This window comes from Sphaeramia orbicularis, chromosome 8, assembly GCF_902148855.1.
Source record: "Sphaeramia orbicularis chromosome 8, fSphaOr1.1, whole genome shotgun sequence".
Lineage (NCBI taxonomy): Eukaryota > Metazoa > Chordata > Actinopteri > Kurtiformes > Apogonidae > Sphaeramia > Sphaeramia orbicularis.
The window spans coordinates 17,163,135-17,185,978 of record NC_043964.1 but is presented as its reverse complement, the minus strand read 5'-3'; the positions used below and the strand labels follow the sequence as shown (position 1 = coordinate 17,185,978).

Genomic DNA, 22,844 nt, shown 5'->3' with positions numbered 1-22,844 from the left:
ATCATCTTCTGCAACATTGATTCACCAGTAAAACCCATGGAGTTTGACAAATGACAGTGGATGGAGACACTCAAGCCCAATCCCAATTCACCCCTAACCCCTACCCCTTGGCCCTTGCACTTGGCCTAATTCTTGGACAATCCCAGAAAATGTGAAAATGGTCTGCAAGGGCGTTCCCAAAAAAACCTACATTTCAGAGGATAATATTATAATAAATGGTGACAAATCACTTAAGAAAGGTTCAATATAGAGAGAAATTCATTTGGGAACTGTCATAAAAGTAGTACTGGGTCTTTATGGGTTAAGAAAGTAGTGCGTTTTCAAGGGCAGAGCGATAAAAGTGAGTTTTTAAACCAAGACTTAAAAACAGAAACTGCAGTCAGTCAGCTGTTCCCAAGACGTGGTGTCATCACAGAGAAAGCTTCATCACCTTTGATTTTTAATCTAGACCTTGGAACAGGAACTAAGCCTTGGTCATAGGATCGTAAGGTGATACTGTCTGACTGTCTGGCTTTTACTCAAAGATCCTTTTTCACATTTTGTCTAATTCAGTCTGAGGGTGTGTTTTTTTTCCTTCACCTTGGTGGAAGAATAAAAAATGTAGATGTTATGGCAGGTCGTGGTGTGTTTTTGTGCATTTTGATGCTGGGGAGAGATCAGAACAGGTCTGTCTTTGGGGTCGGGAACTCCTGGTGGATAAAATATAAACAGCTGCGTCTTTTCAATCCCTGCATCTGTGTAACTGACCTCAGTCTGTAAATTTCATCAAAACAATTCATAAATCCCTTTGCAGCGCTTTACAAGTAGACGCATGAATATTCACTGGCTTCACATTGCAATTATGACATCTCTGAGTGAACGGATTTCCACACCTGTACTCATAAATATGAACAACACGTTCTCACTGGAGATTTTCACTGACTTGTGGTAGAGTCTGTATCATTTCCCTGTTTTTGCTTTTTTGTTCATCTCATTCCGGCAGCTTTGTGTGGATTCAGTGAAAGCCTTATGATCCTGCAGAAGGCTTACATTTAATTTACCTGTGCAGTTTTTCACTTAGGGGCAATTCTGTCATACTTTGTGTGAGCAGTTTATTTCAATTCTCTGAAGGCTGTGGTTAACCCTTTATAGGAGGACACTCACAGAAATACTCGGAAATTCAAATTTTCAAGCTTAGTTTGTTATTGGAGGACCTAACAAGACTTTATTCATTCATTCATCTTCTGAACCCACTTTTTTTTTTCTTTAATTGATTTTTACCTCCGCCAAGGAGGTTATGTTTTTACCAGCGTTTGTTTGTTTGTTTGTTGGTTGGTTGGTTGGTTGGTTGGTTAGCAAGATAACTCAAAAAGTTATGGACGGATTTTCATGAAAATTTCAGGAAATGTTGATACTGACACAAGGAACAAATGATTAAATTTTGGTGGTGATCGGGGGGAACAGATCTGCTTTGGTGGAGGTCTGCACTCTCCAAGTGCTTTTCTAGTTAGCTTACCAGCCGACATGCCGAAAGCTATTGTCGTCATGCGGCATCCAGCGTCATCTGTCATCTGTCGTCGTCTGTCGTCGTCTGTCGTCGTCTGTCGTCGTCTGTCGTCGTCTGTCGTCGTCTGTCGTTGTCTGTCGTCCGTTACAAAAATGTCAATCGTCTTCTTCTCCAAAACTACAATTCCAGTTGACTTCAAACTTGGTATACAGCTTCTTTATGATGATTTCAACAAAAGTTAATGAAATTATTTGGATCCGGATCTGATTCTGGATTTGGTGCGACTTTGAAAAATTTCCCCATAATAAGACATAGGAAGTGGATCGATACAATAACTCAGTAAATATAAATGATACCCAGTGTGAATTTCTACAGTCCAGCCCTGATGGGGAGATGACCAAAACATAATGTCCACATGCTGATCAGGATCTTCTTCTGGATCCGGGAATTTACGGAAAATTTAACATGGGCTCTTATGGGGAAAAAATTTCAATCGTCTTCTTCTCCGAAACTACAGTTCTGATTGACTTCAAACTTGGTATACAGCTTCTGTATGATGATGTCAACACAAGGTATTGCAGTTATTTGGATCCGGATCTGATTCTGGATTTGGTGCGACTTTGAAAAGTTTTCACATTATAACAGATAGGAAATGGATTGATCCAGTAAATCAGTATCAATGATATCAAGTTGGAAGTTGAATTTTTTACAGATCTGATTGGAATATGACCTTTAAAACATGGGCTATTTCTGTAATATAATAAATACACAGAACTGGGTGATAGTAAATTGCATCTGGATACATTTCCCAAAGTTTTTAATTTGGCCGGTAAGCTACAGGGCCATTAGTCTTATTTTATTTTTTGTTGGAAGCAATTTCACAGGCAGTAGCATGACAGTGCATTGTAATAAAAAGGACTTCCATTCTTTCATTTGTCTTTTTATCCCTCCCACAATCCCACCAAGCCAAAAGAAGACAATTCTTAATGTAAATCCAATATTGACATGCAATCAGTACAGAATAGATAAAAAAAAAATTGTGTAATTAAGAAATATAAATAACCAAAATAAAACAAGAGTCCAGGATAGATGTCCAAGATTCAATTTAATGTAAGAGAGGCTTCCAAGTTTTTTCTGAACCCACTTTATCCTCACTAGGGTTTGGGGGGAGGGGCAGGACCCTATCCCAGCTACCTATAGGCGAAGGCGGGGTTCACCCTGGACAAGTCACCAGTTACAAGACTTTATTATTTGGGTGAAATTTTTCAAAAACTTTTTATTGTTATGTAGGAAATCAAGGTCAATGAAGTTACCATATTTGGTTTCTTACCTGTAAATTGGGGTAGACACATAAGGATTTTCTAAATCTGAAGAGATTTTTTATCTGTTACAGACCCCACGCATGAAGATGAAAAATCAAGCATTGAACAATTTTGATTGTACTGTGTGTGGTGTGTTCTGATAATCTGAACAAGCACACCATACACACAACGATTCTGTCCCACCCAGGGGCAGCGCTAGTGTGGGGGGTGTCCATGCATAACGTCTCTTATGCTAGCGTGAAAATGAAATTGAAACTTAACATACTTTCAACGTCCAACTCCCGACGACTTCTATGCTTCTATTAATCAGCAGATCTTACACTTCATTTTCACAACTTCTAACCTGTATCCACTGGACCCCCTCCTCTACTCTATGGGCCCCCCACAAATGCTGGGCCCCATGAATTTGTAATGTGTACCCCTCTTATCAGCACCCCACGTCCCACCACCGATCTAGAATCTAGTCTTCCAAGCCAGAAATCTCACGTGATCAAATGTGATCTAACAAAAATGAAGAAGCAACATAGCATAACTCGGGAGCAGAGTGCTGCAACAGGTCGGGTAACACGGGTATAAAAAAAAAAAAAAAAAAAAAAAAAGAAGAGTTTTCACGGGTAAAATTAAATGAAATGCGGGTGGGTAGCAGGCAAGGAGGTGAAAAAATTAAAATTCATGAGTTACTGTGTAGACAATGTGTTTAATTACAGATTGGGTCAGGTTGCAGGTCTAATGTACGTGGGTACGGGCGGGTGCAGGTTTGGAAAAGTGGAGTCATTGGCTTTCCCCACACATATGAAGATTTTTTGTCGTAAATATTGAACAAGTTTAATATTTGCAATTGTTGGTCCCGACCCATTTCAGAGCCGATTATCGGAACAAATTCACTCTTAACACACCTCAGACCACAAGAAAATCATACAAAACGTAAGATAATCTGGCGTTTGTTGCCCTTGGTCGGGAATGGGGAAAATCGGGACAAAAACAGCTCTGTTATCTTTAAGTATGTACCCCACAAGAAAAAAGAAAGAAAAATCCAAGAAGTAATTATTACAAAATACAAGAAAAACACGTTAGGGGAAAGGAACATGTATTGTAGAGCATTAGACCAACATAAGTGCTGATCCAGACCCCTGTCCACATCCACATTCTCCCTCTGAACATCATTCCTTACATTAGTACCATTACGTCAAGGTACCTAACAAAGCAGGTACACTCACTGTTCATGCAGAGGTGGACCTTACAGACCCTGTAGACCACATTGGACCTTACAGACCCTGTAGACCACATTGGACCTTACAGACTCTGTAGACCACACTGGACCTGAGTTCACTTTAACTGTTGCGGTCACTGTCTTGTAATGTGTGTAGAAATAACCAAAAATAATCACTTGCCCTATAAATGGTTCATTCTTTTTCTGTGTCCAGGTATAAGCACAGAGCAAATAACGCCATGCAAGATGCAAAAGTGGAATTCGGTAAGTGTTTTCACTTCTTTAGAATACCAATCCGGCGTATTAATCACCCGTGTTGTTAAAATTCTTGGTGGGATATGCTCATTTACACTTTGCCTCAGTATGCATTCAGAGTATTAATTATGTATCCACACATAATTCATCTTAATGTGGTAGAAAAGTATTTGCAGTAGAAGTGAGACTGAGATTTTCCCCTGCAGTGAAACGGTGCATCATCTAAGAAAGAGAGAGAGAGAGAAAAAAAAAGATTTAAGTGCTTACACGAACATGGACTCCTTAACATTTTCATTCTCAGTTATTTGTCGCTCTGCTGGTAACCTGTGGTCTTCACATTCCATCCCTCTTAGCTTAAAACAAGCAGGCACTTGCAGCTTTGTGTGTGTGAGTGTGTGTATGTGTGTGTATGTGCGTGTTTTACTTCAAGTAAAAATTGCTTTTATGTGGATAAAAATCTAGCATTACAAGAGTACACAGAAACTGCCTGCGTAAGAGTTTATTTCAGATTGTATCTGTTTGTCATCAGGAACTCTGCTGCACTTGCACCTGCCTTCAGTGCAGCCCACAGTTGTTTTTTCGATGCTCAGATGCCTCTTTGTCTTGCGTGCATCTGCACTGCATGTAGACCTGTGTACACCTGCCTTAAAGGTATTAACTTTATCAAAGGTGCACGGTGATTTATGTAAAGACAGGGCAACCAGGCATATATAAACAAATCTACAGGGAATTGTTTTTTGTTGTTGTTGTTTTGTTTTTTTTTTACATCTGAATTTCTTAAACTGCTTGTGTGCAAATCTGTGGAGTTGTTCCACCTGCATTTAAATATAGCATTTTGGCTTTTGAGATTCTGTCGTCTATTTGCTGTGAACTCCAACCCCATTCCAGAGTAGTTAGGATTGTGTAAAATGTAAATAAAAACACAATGATTTGCAAATCTCATAAACCTACACTTTATTCAGAAACATATCAAATGCTTACGCTGATAAAGTGGTCCATTTTAAGAAAAAATGTCATTCATGGCAGTGACACATCTCCAAAAAAGTTGGTACAGGGGTCACAAAGGTAAATGGTACTAAAGAGAAACAACCAGAGGAATATTTGACTACTAATCAGGTTAATAGTCAACAGGTCAGTGATATAATTGCATCTAACAGAGGTGTCAGGAGTATCTCAGAAGTACAACTGGGCAGAGGTGTACCAGTCTACGAAAAACTGCATCAGTTTCAGAATAATGGTCCGCAATGTAAAATTACTTAGACTTTGAATATCTCATCATATGCTGTTCAGCACATAAACTAAAAGTATCTGGAGAAGTCTTTGTGCACAGGGACCAGACTGAAAATCAATATTAAATACTCAGGAGACACTGCATTACAACTAGTGATGATTCTGCCATTGAAATGACTGTATGAGCTCAGGAGCACTGCAGAAACCACTGTCTGTTTAACCAACAGGATACCATTCACTCACTCACTCACTCACTCACTCATTCACTCACTCACTCATGCATTCATTCACTCACTCAGTCATATATTTATTAATGCACTCAGTCACTCATTCATTTATTTATTAATGCACTCACTCATTTATTTATTCATGCATTCACTCACTCACTCATTCACTCACTCACTCATGCATTCATTCACTCATTAATTTATTTATTAATGCACTCACTGACTCATTCATTTATTCATGCACTTATTCACTCACACACTCACCCATTCATTTATTCACTCATTCATGCATTCATTCCTTTACCCACTCACTCACTCATGCATTCATTCACTCACTCAGTCATTTATTTATTAATGCACTCACTCAGTCACTCACTCACTCATTCATTTATTTATTAAGGCACTCACTCATTTATTTATTCATGCATTCACTTACTCACTCATTCATTCCTTTACTCGCTCGCTCGCTCACTCGCTCGCTCACTCACTCACTCATGCATTTATTCACTCATTTGTGCATTCATTCCTTTACTCACTCACTCACTCACTCATGCATTCATTCATTCACTCACTCAGTCATTTATTTATTAATGCACTCACTCAGTCACTCACTCACTCACTCACTCACTCATTCATTTATTTATTAAGGCACTCATTTATTTATTCATGCATTCACTCACTCACTCATGCATTCATTCATTCACTCACTCATTCATTTATTCATGCATTCATTCCTTTACTCACTCACTCACTCACTCATGCATTCATTCACTCATTCATTTATTTATTAATGCACTCACTCATTCATTTATTCATGCACTTATTCACTCACTCACTCGCTCATTCATTTATTTATTTATTTATTAAGGCACTCACTCATTTATTTATTCATGCATTCACTCACTCACTCATGCATTCATTCATTCACTCACTCATTCATTTATTCATGCATTCATTCCTTTACTCACTCACTCATGCATTCATTCACTCATTCATTTATTTATTAATGCACGCCCTCACTCATTCATTTATTCATGCACTCACTCACTCACTCACTCACTCATTCATTTATTTATTTATTAAGGCACTCATTTATTTATTCATGCATTCACTCACTCATTCATTTATTCATGCACTCACTCCCTCACTCACTCACTCATTCATTTATTTATTTATTAAGGCACTCATTAATTTATTCATGCATTCATTCCTTCCTTCACTCACTCACTCACTCAGTCATTTATTTATTTATTCATGCATTCACTCACTCACTCGTGCATTCATTCACTCATTCATTTATTTATGCATTCACTTACTCATGCATTCATTCCTTTGCTCACTCACTCATTCATTTATTCATGCACTTATGCACTCACTCATTCACTCACTTACTCATTCATTCATTTATTTATTAAGGCACTCACTCACTCACTCATTTATTTATTCATGCATTCATTCACTCAGTCATTCATTTATTCATGCACTCACTCACTCACTCACTCACTCACTCACTCACCCCCTGTACATGTCTCAGTCACTTCTCCATTCCATTCACTATTGCAGGTTACAGCTGCAATAGTGGGGTGCAGACAGTGGAAAACATGGCCCTGTCCCAGCACTTTACAGACGTGTTGATACCATTAACCTCATTTTTATACTTAACAATGGTACATTTTTTATGTGTGTCTATGTTGTGAATAAATTAGGTTTATGTGATTTGCACTGTATTCTGTTTTTATTTACATTTACATTTTACACAGTATGCCACCTCTTTTAGAATTTTTGTTATGTATGTGCTGAACTGAAACTGGGGGGGGGGGGTTAAAACCAGCATTTTATATAAGCTCCATCCACATATAGGGGCTGTTTTACTGCTCAGGATGTAATTCTTGGTTTTTTTATTGGCAATTCAATCCAGTGTGTTCTCTTCAGGAACCATCTTGGAACTTGTGAAGTCTAAAACTATACTCCTCCTGAGTCCCTGCATGGCATACAGCGGTAAGTCAGACAGAGGTTATTTTATTCTAAGAGATTCAGCCTCCAGTGGAAGTTTAAAGCTGTAGCGTGTCGTCGTCGTCTTCGTTCTGTAGGCCTGGAGCTATCCTTCTACAGTGGAGTGTATGGAACGTGCATCGGAGCCACTGCACAGTTTGGAGACGCAGCCAAAGGCCTGATCGGAATCTCTGGGATCGTGGTAGGAATTGGAGAAATTGTGGGTAAGTCGTCCTTTAGAGCTTTTTTAGTGGATTTACATTCAGCGATGTGGATTCAATCTGTTACAATACAGGGTTTCTGCGGGGTCTGGTAGGTGGTATGGTAGGTCTTATGTTATGTTATGTTATGTTGTTATTTTATGGTATGCTATGTTATGTTTTGTTTGCTATGTTATGTTATGCTATGCTATGTTATGTTGTTATGCTATGCTATATTATGCTATGTTATGTTATGTTATGCTATGCTATGCTATGTTATGTTATGTTATGTTTTGTTTGCTGTTATGTTATATTATGCTATGCTATGTTATGTTATACTATGCTGTGCTATGCTATGTTATGTTATGCTATGCTATGTTATGCTTTGTTATGTTATGTTGTTATGTTATACTTGCTATGTTATGTTATGCTATATTATGCTATGTTATGTTATGCTATGCTACGCTATGCTATGTTATGCTATGCTATGTTATGTTATGCTTGATATGTTGTTATGTTATGCTATGTTATGTTGTTATTTTATTTTATGCTATGTTATGTTTTGTTTGCTATGTTGTTATGTTATGTTATGTCATGTTATGCTGTACTATGCTATGTTATGTTATGCTATGCTATGTTATGTTGTTATGTTATGCTTGCTATGTTATGTTATGCTATGCTATATTATGCTGTGTTATGTTATATGATGTTATGTTATGTTATGCTATGTTACGCTACGCTATGCTATGTTTTGCTTGTTATGTTAAGTTATGTTATGCTATGCTATGTTATGTTATGTTATGTTATGTTATGTTATGTTATGTTATGCCATGCCATGTTATGCTATGTTATGTTATGCTATGCTATGTTATATTATGCTATGTTATGTTGCCATAAACTTGTTGGCTGTATTGTGTTTAAATGTGTCTGTTAAATGTCCAAACTGCAAAGACAGTAACATTAGTCAACTCAGCTCTACCCGTTCCAACCCAACAATTTATATTGAAATTAGGAACCAGTTATTGCTAACTCTGCAGCCCCCAGTGAGAAGTGATCACAGAACATTCAGCCCAACACACATGCAGCCGATAGTCACATACACATTGCACAAGAAAGCTGACTTGGGGAAGTTTAAGGGGAAGTGCAAATTTAATAAAGCCTGATCGAAGAAAAGACCATTCATTCATTTAAAGGGGTCATATTTTGCTAAACTTTGGTTCATTTATTTGTGTTTTTGGACCCTAATAGTTCCAAAAGTTTGAATTTGAACCCTCCAGGTGCTGCAAAGCTATCTTTATATTCATTTTTGGCAAAAATCGAGTGGATTTCTACAACCTGTTTTAATTCCTGCTTAACTTCTGACGAACATTTCTCAGGAGAAACGGGACAGGGTAGCACGGCCAATAACCTGGAGGGGGTGGGGCATGAAGTGGCTCATTTGCATTTAAAGGGCCAGCGCTCCAAACCACCTTTCTGGTGTCATTAGTCAGAAATAGGGTTGAAGATGGACCTGTGGAGTTGAATTAATGAAGAATTCAGACCCAAGCAGAGCATTTACAGTTTATGTAGACCACAGGGAAATGTTTTAAAATATAGAATTCCATTAAAAAAAAACAAAATATGACATCCTTTACGAAAAAGGAAAAAGTGTGTTTGTGTGTATATATGTGTATTTATGTATGTGTCTATATGTATGTAAGTATATATGTGTGAATATGGGAATATATGCCTGCTTGTGTATATTTAGACATATATGTGTGTGGGTGTGCATAAATATATGTGTGGTGTGGGTAAATGTACAGTCGCGGAAAAAATTATTAGACCACCCCTTGTTTTCTTCAATTTCTTGTTCATTTTAATGCCTGGTACAACTACAGGTACATTTGTTTGGACAAATATATTGATAACAACAAAAATAGCTCACAAGAGTTTCATTTCAGAGCTGATATCAATCCATGTTCCATGTTTTCTTGATAATAACCAAAATCACTTCAGTTCTTACATCCACATCTATGGCATTGTACTGACAAAAACAGTGCTTTTAGGCATTCCATGTTTTCTTTTCTGTCTGTTTTAGTCACATGATACACACAGGAGTTAGGACTTGATTGCACAACTATTGTTTTGATGACTTTTGATGGTCTAATAATTTTTTTCTGTGACTGTATGTGGTTAGTAAGTACAGATGTGTGTGGGAGGGGTTTAGGGTGTGTGTTTTGTTATACTTTGTAAATCTCCTTTGTGAAATGGGCATTAAAGTCAGTTCTAAGTAGTCTTAAAAAGTCTTAAATTTAACTTGTAGAAACCTGTTGGAACCCTACACTGCAAAAATCAAAATCTTACCAAGTGTATTTTTCTCATTTCTAGTCAAATAATCTCATCACACTTAAAATAAGACATAATCACCTAAAGAGTAACTTTTCAGTGAGATATAAGAACTGATTTTTAGACAATAGATCTTGAAAATCTTATTTCAAGAAATCTTACCAAGATAATTTTCACTTGTTCCATTCGCAGATTTTTTTTCTTAATTCAAGATTTTTTTTTTTTTACTTAATTCAAGATTTTTTGGCTTAAGTCCATTTTTTTTGTACTTAATTCAAGATTTTTTTTGCATAATTCAAGCAAAAAAAAATAAAAAAATCTGCGAATGGAACAAGTGAAAATTATCTTGGTAAGATTTTTTGAAGCAAGATTTTCAAGATCTATTGTCTAAAAATAAGTTCTTATATCTCACTGAAAAGTTACTCTGTAGGGGATTATGTCTTATTTTAAGTGTGATGAGATATTTTGACTAGAAATGAGAAAAATACACTTGGTAAGATTTTTGCAGTGCAGGGTTCCTACAGGTTTCTAAAAGTTAAATTTGCGACTTTTTAAGACAGTGTTTTTCAACCTTAGGGTCGGGACCCCACGTGGGGTCACCTGAAATTTCTAGTAACTGGTAAAAAATTAAAACTTACTAATACAAATTTATGTAATATAGCCTAAATGTTGCCAAAAATTAACATTTATTTGCAACATATTATAACAAACTATTACACGATCAAAAACAAATTAATTTTAGCCAAATAAAATGTCTCCGTTTTGAATTTCTGGGGTCGCCTGAAATTTCTAATAATTTATAAAAAAAAAAAAATTAAAAAATTAAAACTTACTAATACAAATTTATGTTATATTGCCTAAATGTTATCTAAAATTATCGTTCATTTGCAACATATTATAGCAAACTATTACACGATCAAAAACAAATTACTTTTAGCCAAATAAAATGTCTCCATTTTGAATTTCTGGGGTCGCCTGAAATTTCCAATAATTTGTAAAAATAAATAAATAAATTAAAAATTAAAACTTACTAATAAAAATTTACGTTATATAGCCTAAATGTTGCCTAAAATTATCATTTATTTGCAACATATTATAACAAACTATTACACGATCAAAAACAAATAAATTTTAGCCAAATAAAATGTCTCCATTTTGAATTTCTGGAGTTGCCTGAAATTTCTAATAATTTCTAAAAAAAAAAATTTAAAAAATTAAAACTTAATTATAAAAATTTACATTATATCGTCTAAATATTGTCTAAAATTGACATTTATGTACAACATAGTATAGAAAACTATTACATGATCAAAAACAAATTAATTTTAGCCAAAAAAAAATGTCTCTGTTTTGAATGTCTGGGGTCACAAGCCAAAAAGGTTGGGAACCACTGTTTTAAGACCTTTTTAAGATTTTTGCAGTGTGTCCATATATGTTCTTTTGTTCAGGTGGAGGCTTCTTTGGGTTGTTATGCAAGAACAATCGCTTCAGACGGACCTCTGTGGTGTTTCTGGGGATGGTCGTCCATTTCGTGGCTTTCTATCTGATCTTCCTCAACATCCCGGATGACGCGCCTGTCGTCATTAAAACCAACACCCAAAAGAACCCATATCTGTCCCCAAGGTAATCTATTCCTCTGATTCTTCCCAGTAAACATCAGGAGACGTGGTCAGACCTCCTCCTGGCTTTAATCCCACCCATATTTCCTCCCTCAGTGCATCCATCGCATTGCTGTGCAGCTTCCTGCTCGGACTCGGGGACAGTTGTTTCAACACGCAGCTCTACAGCATATTAGGCCGTGTTTATGCAGAGCAAAGCACGCCTGCTTTTGCCATCTTCAAATTCATCCAGGTAATCCCGCGTTGCCAATTCTCAGACATTGTTAGCGGAGCTGAGCAAAGCTGAGGTAAAATGTTGTTTTGTCAAGTGTAAAATAAATTCACCTGAAGCCCCATTAAAAGGAGAAGAACAAGGTCCACAAACGCCTCGTAAGCCCCTGGTGGGTTTTGTTCGTCTTTTGTTCGAATCTTTTCTTTGAAGAGATGATACTATTTTTCTTACAAATTGAATAAATTTACAAACTATTTAGCATCACGGAATAATTTGCAAACCAATACAAATGACACAAGTAAATGGAAGCATCTGATATTAACATGAGCATATTCACCATTAGGAAGTTTCTTATTAACATACATATTGACCTTTCATATGCACTTATTGATCTCACTTATTGAATTAAACTAATTATGTAATTCTCTATGTGATTAACTGTTTTCACCAGTAACATAAATAATGCTATTAAAAAAAAGCCTCGTTAATAGGGCATTAGTAATTGGTTTACAGGGTGGGGAAGCAAAATTTACAATATTTTGAGGCAGGGATTGAAAGACAGTGTATGACCAATTAGTTTATTGAAAGTCATGAGAATTTATTTGCCACAAGAAATTGACATAATAGAAAATGTTTTTATTCTGTGTCCTCCTTCTTTCTCAATAACTGCCTTCACACACTTCCTGAAACTTGCGCAAGTGTTCCTCAAATATTGGGGTGTCAACTTCTCCCATTCTTCTTTAATAGTATCTTCCAGACTTTCTCGTAATAGTTTTGCTCATAGTCATTCTCTTCTTTATATTCTAAACAGTCTTTATGGACACTCCAACTATTTTTGAAATCTCTTTTGGTGTGACGAGTGCATTCAGCAAATCACACACTCTTTGACGTTTGCTTTCCTGATTACTCATATGGGCAAAAGTTTCTGAAAAGGTATGGATAATAGTGTTAGGTATGATTATGACATCAGTATATGTTTGGTTTCAAAACAACTGACGTAGTGCCTGCTGAGAAAAAACAACTAAATGTTCATTGTAAATTTTGCTTCCCCACCCTGTATAACCAGAAAAGCACTCAGAGAGCCCCCTCCCCCGATCACCACCAAAATTTAATCATTTCTTCCTTGTGCTGGTACCAACATTTCTTGAAAATTTTATGAAAATCCATCCATAACTTTTTGAGTTATCTTGCTAACAGACAGACAAACAACTAAAACTCCACACAAAAAAACAATTAGGTTATTTCCACTTTACTCAGGACCTAAAATCAGCATCTAGACTGCAAATAAATAATGAATTAGCATTTATTTTATTATGTATTTTGCTTAGTTTATTGGAAATTATCTACCTCAGAGACAAAATGTGTTAAATCTTACATCATTTAAAAGATGAACTGGAAAACAAATGACAGCACAAATGAGGTGCTGGTTGGTTTAAGTGCATGTATACATAGGTTTATGTATATTTGTATGGTACATTTGTTAATGTTACACTAGTGCAAAGGTGTCAAACTCATTTTGGTTCAGGGGCCATATTTAGCCCAATTTGATCTCAAGTGGGCCAGACCAGTAAAATAATGACTTAATAACCTATAAATAATGACAAATCCAAGTTTTTCTTTTTGTTTTAGTACAAAAAACCCCAATTAAATTAAGAAAATACTTACATTTTACAAAAAAAGATGTGAATGACCTAAAAAAACAGAAATTTCATTTGAAAAATTAGTGCAATTTTAACAATATTATGCCTCGACTTATTATTTATACATGTACATTACACATAGTGTGACATAAACATTTGGTAACAGGCAGAATATTGTTAAAATTTTGGAGTTTGGAACGAAAATAAGAACAATTTCTACAATATTCCATCTCTTATTATTAACACAACTCCAGATCACAGTGGATCCATAAATGCACCAAACATTTAGTAACCGGCAGAATATTGTTCAAATTGCACATTTCAGGTTGTTCATCTTTGTTTTTATTTATGTATTTATTTGCATTTTATTGTGACAGAACAGTTTTGTAAATGTGAATATTTTCACAGTGTAATGTTATTTTTTTCACTTAAATTTTTTCCACAATTTTTCACAAAGAAAATTCGTATTTATGGGTTGTTGTGTTGTTATTTTTTACTGCAGATCACATTGGTCTGTATGTGGAACCTGAACCAAAATGAATTTGACAACCTTGACTGTTGAGGTTCATTTTTGCACTTTCATCCCGCAGGCCGGAATAGACCCTATGGCGGGCCAGATTTGGCCCCCGGGCCACATGTTTGACACCTGTGACCTTGTGTGACGCTGAAAAGTGAATATTCCAATGCACAGACAATGTTTTAAGTAGAACCAGTAGCCAAAGAGCACTTTTGACTGAATTTTTTTTATATATTGCCAGTGAGCCATAATAGATCTCAATACATTTTGGGAACAGTAAGTCAAAGTTAAAAAATTTCGGAAATTGTTAAATCTTTTTTGTTTTTCCCCATTTACTTATAATGGGCAAAATTTCAAATGTCTGTAGCAGCAAAACTATTGGTTGAATTCATACCAAACTGGGTTTATACATTGCCAGTGACCTAGAATAGATGTCATTACATTTTGGGAAAAATAGGTCAAAGTTAAAATTTTTATGAATTTTTTAAATCTTTTTTTTTTGTTTTGCCATTTACTTATAATGGGAGAAATTTCACATCTGTAGCAGTAAAACTATTGGTTGAATTCATACCCAATTGGGTTTATAGATTGCCAGTGACCCAGAACAGATGTGATTACATTTTGGGAACACTAGGTCAAAATTCAAAATTTTTTTAAATAATTTTTTTAAATTTTTGTTTTTCTCCCATTTACTTATAATGGGCGAAATTTCAAACGTCTATAAAAACATCAATTTTGTTTCAGTTTACGTCAAACTTGGCACATATATAGAGGCAACTGATATGCTGACATCCGGAAATGCATAGACATGATGACATCAGCTGGATCGATGCCAAAAGAAGCTATAATATGTGCGAGGGGGCGGGGTTTGTTGTGCCTGGAACCACTTGTTATAATTTTATTTCATTTATATCAAACAGGCATAAATGTAAAGAAATCCATCAGCATTATACAGATCAATTCAGTTTCCTATAACCTACTGATGCACATTATAGTGTTTTAAATATTTTGTAGTTTAGAGAAAGTGTTGAGACGTTGCATTTTGTTCATAACATCTTTTCTGTCCATTTTTTTTTTTTTACTGACCTGACCCTCTGTTGTCATCTGTGTGTGTGTGTTCAGTCTGTTTTCGCGGCGGTGGCGTTCTTCTACAGCGGTTACCTCATGCTGATGTGGCAGCTCCTGCTGATGATCGCCCTGGGTTTCACTGGAACGCTCTGCTTCTTCATGGTGGAGAGGATGCAAAACTTCACAGATTTGCAGGAATATTGAAAAAAAAGTGTCAACGGCTTTGTTAGACAGACAATCAACAACTTTTATTTGACGACAGGCTGTTTTTTAAAGCGCGATGTTGCACTGAAAGTCACAGTTATGTCACATTCATAACACTTTGATAAATAAAAAAAAAAAAAAAAACATGTTGCTGTTGTTAAATATTTGACAAGTATTATATAGGTGTCAAATGTTTTAGTAACATGACACCACACAGTGATGGTTTGTCATATACATTTTTAACTGCACTCTGCAAACTGAAGGATCATGAAAATAACCACTCATTTTACTTACTTGCATTGCTTTTGGCTCAGGTTTGTCATTTATTTAGGATCTGGAGTTTTATGTTTCAGAAAGTCTTTAATAAATCAAGTTGAGAATCTGACATTTTAATTTTAACCGTAAATAACTAAATAATGCTTGACAATCCTTGTTATTAACTGTTGTTTTGTAAATTTTTTGCATATTAATGAACTTTCAGTGTCTGGATGGATGTCATCTTTAATAAATAAAGTTTTTAACAGTTTTATTACACCTCATACCATTTATTATCAAGTAGTCAGCTTGTGGTTTAAGTGCCCTTGATGTTAACTGAAAATCACCTGCAGATATATTTAGATAGAAATCTATACGATAGACAATTACTGAGGAATGTGCCTGGTGATTATAGCCTTTAAAATAGAGGAGTGGTTCTCAACTGGTGTGTGTGTGTGTGTGTGTGTGGGGGGGGGGGGTCGTAAGTGACATCGGTGTGCGTGTGAGTGTGTTACTGTTACTACTGTTGTACATCACAACAGGATAAATCAGTCAACACATACTCCCCCCACTCACATAACAGATTGAGGTTGGTGAGAACAGGGGGGGGGGGGGGCATATCGTCTGGCACATCTCTGCCCCCCACCCCCTCAAGGTCACAGATTTGCTCACGGGGGGCAGCAGATAGGCTCAGTTTATCACAGCTCTATCTGTACGTCCTCCACATACAGGTCCGTCACATTACTTGTAGAATTATGCACCCCCACCCCCGATCCCACAGATTTATCAGGCATGGGGGGGCGCCAGTAGGCTCATGATGCCATGGGTGTGATTCAAAAAAAGAAGAAACCATAACATAGAGGATTTTAGGGAGAGCATGAGAGTCCATGATCGAAAACTTTACTTACTTTCACTCTGTGGCCACTTTATTAGGTACGCCTTGAAAGTACTCGTCTGGACCTACTTTTGCCTCCAGAACTGCAGTAATTCTTAGCATAGATGTGGTAAAGTGCTGGAAACATTCCCGTAAAAGGTGCGGGAGACTTTCGTGACCAAGTTTTCAATGTGGCCTGCCAAAGGGTCCAGCTTAGCCCCTGGGATGTTTTTGCCAAGTGCAAAAATTCCACAATCTTGAATTGAATTAAGCAAAAAAAAAAAAAAAAAAATTCAATAAAGTAAAAAAAAATCTTCAATTAAGCCCAAGCAAAAAAAAAAAAAAAATCTTCAATTAAGCCAAAAAAAAAAAAAATCTCAAATTTTACAAAAAATAATTTTGAATTAAGCCAAAAAAAAAATCTCAAATTTTACAAAAAATAATTTTGAATTAAGCCAAAAAAAAAAATAAAAAAATCTTCAATTAAGTAAAAAAATCTTCAATTAAGCCAAAAAAATCTAGAATTAACTTTTTTTTTTCTTTTAATGCAAAAAATAACATTAAATTATGAAAATATTTACATTTACAAACTATCCTGTAACCATAAAATGTGAATAACCTGAAGAAATATGAACAACCTGAAATGTCTAAAGAAAATTCAGCACAATTTTAGCAGTTTTTCTTCCTGTTCCTCAGTGTTTAGTGTCTTTGTAGATCTGATCCATAATGCACAAGGACAAATGAGAAGTTGCAGAATAATATTGTTAAAATTGCACTAAATTTTCTTTTGTTTTTTAATTTAAATTCCAGTTTGTTTGTTTTTTTGATAGTTTATAAAAGTAAGTATTTTCATAATTTAATGGGTTTTTTAACACTAAAGCACAGACAAAATTTGGAGTTGTCATTATTTATAGGTTATTATGTTATTATTTTTCTGGTCCGGCCCACTGCAGATCAAATTTAGCTGAATATGAGTTTGACACCCCTGGATTAAATGAAGCTCAATTTGGTCTAAGGAGCATCACAACAAAATATCTCACCATCATTACATTGAACTGTTGATACAAAGCAGGATGGGTCCGTGTTTTCATGTTGCTTATACCAAATTCTGATGTTGCAGCATAATTTGAGAGTTTTCCACTTTTTTTTTTTAAATGCAATTAGTGAGCTCCTGCAAACTGTGGCCATTTCTTTCACAGTTCAACATGTTGTGAATTCACAGATACTCTTTTTCTCTATTTTCTTTTGTTGGACCATACTCTGTAATCCCTGGAGATGGTTTTCCGTGAAAATCCCAGTAGATCAACAGTTTCTGCAACACTCAGACCAACCCGCCTGACTCCCCCAACCATTATATCAGCATTCAAAGCCACTTAAATCACCTTTCTTCACCGTTCTGTTGCTGGGTTTGGACTTCAGTAGAACATCTTGACCAAGTCTACAAGCACTGAGATGCTGCCATGGGATTGGCCTATTCAAATGCAAGTGAACCGGTGTACCTAATAAAATGGCCAGTGAGTGTACTGTTATCTTTTAGTGGCTCATCCCGTCCAGACCTTTCTTCATTGTACCTGAACAGAGACAGACTGTGCTACTCATTAGGACTCACTGGTCCTGTAGGAAAAAAAAAAACAGCAGTTCTGGTTTGGTACAGGATGCAAAATTGATAAGATCCTTTCCGTGACATACTGTGCATGCTACTAGGAGTAACAAATGCCACTATCACTGGGAATTCTACAGGATGCTTACATTCTGTGCAAGAAAAATGTGTTCTTCTGACGTGGACTACATGTAAAACTCCATCTGGAACTCAATGATACAGGACTGAACTGGAATATCTGTCATTAGACCAGTGCAGGGGTTCCCAAAGTGGGGTATATGTATCTCCAGGGGTACTTGGAAGAAGCCCAGGGGGTACTTAACATTTTTTGGGGGGAAAAATACTTTAAATAAGTCGTTATGTACTGAATAAAAAATAATGAGAATTAATGCTGAAATTTAAAACATAATAAATACATTCATATAATAGTTTGGTTGTCAATCATCTTGTTAAGCTTTGGAAACTTTTTAAGAACATTTCTATTTTTTATTATTCAAAATCAGTTTATATAAGTCGCTAAGTAATTGTTTTTTGTTGATGAAAGGGTCATTTATTAATTAATGACCAATTTATTTATTTTTGTTATCAGTGAAACAGGGCACTTTTCAGTTATATTTTGCACACAAAATTTACTGTAAGAAATTTGATATTTGTTATATATTATAGTTAAATATATGTTGTTTATTTGCAAAGTTTTGAAAATATTAAACATACACCTTTGACACAGGAACTAATTTTGCCAGTTTTTTTTTTTTTTTTTTCAATCAAAAATGCTGAAGTGAGAGTTGGAGGTACTTGGTTAAAAAAGTATGTTTCAGGGGGTACTCCGCTGTAAAAAGTTTGAGAACCATTGTACTAGTGGACAAGCAAGTTCCATAAAAGAGGCAATGTGGGACCCTTTTAAACAGTACATTCAGTTGCACATTTCTGTGATTATGATGGAGGCATATAAGTACCTGCCTTATGGACATTTAATTTTCTCTTTTGCCATGTGTTAGTTTTATTATTATTATTATTATTATTATTATTATTATTATTATTACTATTACAACTATTATTATTATTATTATTATTATTATTATTACTACTACTACTACTACTACTATTATTATTATTATTATTATTATTACTACTACTACTACAACAACTATTATTATTATTATTATTATTATTATTATTATTATTATTATTATTACTACTACACTATTATTATTATTATTATTATTACTACTACTACTACAACTATTATTATTATTATTATTATTATTATTATTATTATTAAGCTTTATTTAACCAGGAAAAAGCTTGTTGAGATAAAAAACCTCTTTTGCAAGTGTCCTGGCCAAAATAGCAGCAGAAGTAACAACAATAGCGATTTCATCCATACATCCTCATTAAAAAATGTACATAAAACACATAATAAACAAGTGGTGCCAGCCACAACAAACCCCGCCCCTCACACATATTTTAGCTTATTTTGGCATTGATCCAGCTGATGTCAGCATGTCAATTGCCTCTATATATGTGGCAAGTTTGAAGTAAATTGAAAGAAAATTGATGTTTTAACAGACATGTGAAATTCCGGCCATTATAAGTAAATGGGAAAAAATACAAATAAAAAATTCATAACAAATTCGAACTTTGACCTAATTTTCCTAAAATGTAATGACTTCTACTCAGGGTCACTGGCAATCTATAAACCTAATTTGGTATGAATTCAACCAATTGTTTTGCTGCTAAATGTTAACATAGAAACAAACTGAACCTTGTTTATATATTTGTTGTACTTTGTATATTATTGTTTTATTTCTATTGACTTTCTTTATGCTAATGCTGTAATGAGGTGAGATTAATTTTATAAACCCCTTTTTCTTTGCTTGTCCTAATGTTTGATTTGTTGTTGTATGCAAAATAAATACATTAAAAAAACAAACAAACAAAAACAATACGGGTGGGGTAATAAAACTCAGTTCTAAAACCATTCATACAACACTGGAGACAAGCATATAAAACCTGTTATAATCTGTGTGTTTGCCACCAGACTATTTATTTATAAGATGAAATACCTTCATTTTATTCTTTCTTGTTTTCTTTGATTGAGCTGCATTAATAAGAAATGTATTCCTTTGAGACACTTGATTCTTAGTATATAACCGTTTAAAATAAATCTACCGCATCCACTGTTTATTCTCCAGATGTATATGAAGAGCCACGGGGGCCATTAATCAAAAGTCAAACAGAAGGAATGGGTGTAGTCTGTAGAGAAAGGGTTATAGGCCCGGAGGTCCCGCATTACTTCACTGGTAATTGAATATTGATCACATTATAATGAGAGTAAGCAGTTTTGTGTGATCTTAAGTCAATTGTGCCACTTAGATGACAACAACAAAGCACAGATGGCCTAAGCGAAGTATACAGCATTTACTCACAAAATTGGATCCTGGCAGCGCTCATATTATTGACTTAAAGAAAAGGACAAAAGAACGTAACTGCATTAAGTCTATTACCTGAAAATAAGTACGTCTAATGCTGTTACTTGTGCCATTTTCTATACTATCTATACTGTTTTCTGCAAAAACACATTCTTACAATCAAAGCTTTTAGGTGAGTTTTCAAGTTCTGAGGATAAAATTTCCATGAGCGTTAAGTTTTAATGAAGGGAATACATGAAATCAGAACAGCAATTGTTGGTTATTTTCTTACTCATTGGAGTGGAAAGCTTTGAAATGATTATCTGTTATCTAAGGGTTATAATAACACAGACACAAAGTGATGGAAAATGAGTCAAATAAACACAATAATAGGATCTAAACCCTATGGAAACTGAAAAATACAACCAGAGCTGAAGTGGTTTAGGAGATTTATGCAGAAAAAAGGAGAAAAAATATTGACACATGGTGATTTTAAAGCAGTTTTTTTGAAAATTTTTTGGCTGGAGGGCAGTAAATTAGAGGAATGCAAACCACAATAATAAGATCTAAACCCTCTGGAGACTGAAAAGTACAACCAGAGCTGAAGTGGTTTAGGAGATTTATGCAGAAAAAAGGAGAAAAAATAGTGATATGAAGTGATTTTAAAGCAGTTTTTTGTAATTTTTTTGGCTGGAGGGCAGTAAATTGGAGGAATGCAAACCACAATAATAAGATCTAAACCCTCTGGAGACTGAAAAATACAACCAGAGCTGAAGTGGTTTAAGAGATTTATGCAGAAAAAAGGAAAAAAAATATTGACACATGGTGATTTTAAAGCAGTTTTTTTGAAAATTGTTTTGGCTGGAGGGCAGTAAATTAGAGGAATGCAAACCACAATAATAAGATCTAAACCCTCTGGAGACTGAAAATACAACCAGAGCTGAAGTGGTTTAGGAGATTTATGCAGAAAAAAGGAAAAAAAATATTGACACATGGTGATTTTAAAGCATTTTTTTTGAAAATTTTTTGGCTGGAGGGCAGTAAATTAGAGGAATGCAAACCACAATAATAAGATCTAAACCCTCTGGAAACTGAAAAATACAACCAGAGCTGAAGTGGTTTAGGAGATTTATGCAGAAAAAAGGAAAAAAAAATATTGATACGTGGTGATTTTAAAGCAGTTTTTTGTAATTTTTTTGGCTGGAGGGCAGTAAATTAGAGGAATGCAAACCACAATAATAAGATCTAAACCCTCTGGGAACTGAAAAGTACAACCAGAGCTGAAGTGGTTTAAGAGATTTATGCAGAAAAAAGGAGAAAAAATATTGACACATGGTGATTTTAAAGCAGTTTTTTTGAAAATTTTTTGGCTGGAGGGCAGTAAATTAGAGGAATGCAAACCACAATAATAAGATCTAAACCCTCTGGAGACTGAAAAATACAACCAGAGCTGAAGTGGTTTAGGAGATTTATGCAGAAAAAAGGAAAAAAAATATTGACACATGGTGATTTTAAAGCATTTTTTTTGAAAATTTTTTGGCTGGAGGGCAGTAAATTAGAGGAATGCAAACCACAATAATAAGATCTAAACCCTCTGGAAACTGAAAAATACAACCAGAGCTGAAGTGGTTTAAGAGATTTATGCAGAAAAAGGAAAAAAAAAAATATTGATACGTGGTGATTTTAAAGCAGTTTTTTGTAATTTTTTTGGCTGGAGGGCAGTAAATTAGAGGAATGCAAACCACAATAATAAGATCTAAACCCTCTGGGAACTGAAAAGTACAACCAGAGCTGAAGTGGTTTAAGAGATTTATGCAGAAAAAAGGAAAAAAAATATTGATATGAAGTGATTTTAAAGCAGTTTTTTGTAATTTTTTTGGCTTGAGGGCAGTAAATTAGAGGAATGCAAACCACAACTAGGAGCACTCGGAGAGCGCAGACCTCCGCCAAGGCTGATCAGTGCCCCCCCCCCCCCGTGGGCCCCCCCACCCCCGATCACCACCAAAATTTAATCATTTCTTCCTTATCCCATTTCCAACAAACCCTGAAAATGTCAACCAAATCTGTCCATAACTTTTTGAGTTATGTTGCACACTAACGGACAGACAAACAAACAAACAAAAAAACAAACAAACAAACAAACAAACAAACCCTGGCAAAAACATAACCTCCTTGGCGGAGGTAATAATAAGATCTAA

At 35.2% G+C, this 22,844-nt stretch overlaps 1 protein-coding gene across 1 annotated transcript in view; it reads left to right on the top strand.

Moving 5' to 3' along the window:
* Positions 1-15,775, top strand: part of LOC115423335 (UNC93-like protein MFSD11) — a 57,057-nt gene extending 41,282 nt beyond the window's left edge. The window contains exons 8-13 of the mRNA XM_030140050.1: positions 4,233-4,282; positions 7,663-7,728; positions 7,821-7,946; positions 11,696-11,870; positions 11,963-12,098; positions 15,357-15,775. Coding sequence (XP_029995910.1) covers positions 4,233-4,282; positions 7,663-7,728; positions 7,821-7,946; positions 11,696-11,870; positions 11,963-12,098; positions 15,357-15,506 — 703 coding nt within the window. The 3' untranslated portion in view covers positions 15,507-15,775. The remainder of the gene's footprint in view (positions 1-4,232; positions 4,283-7,662; positions 7,729-7,820; positions 7,947-11,695; positions 11,871-11,962; positions 12,099-15,356) is intronic.
* Positions 15,776-22,844: the final 7,069 nt, after the last annotated feature.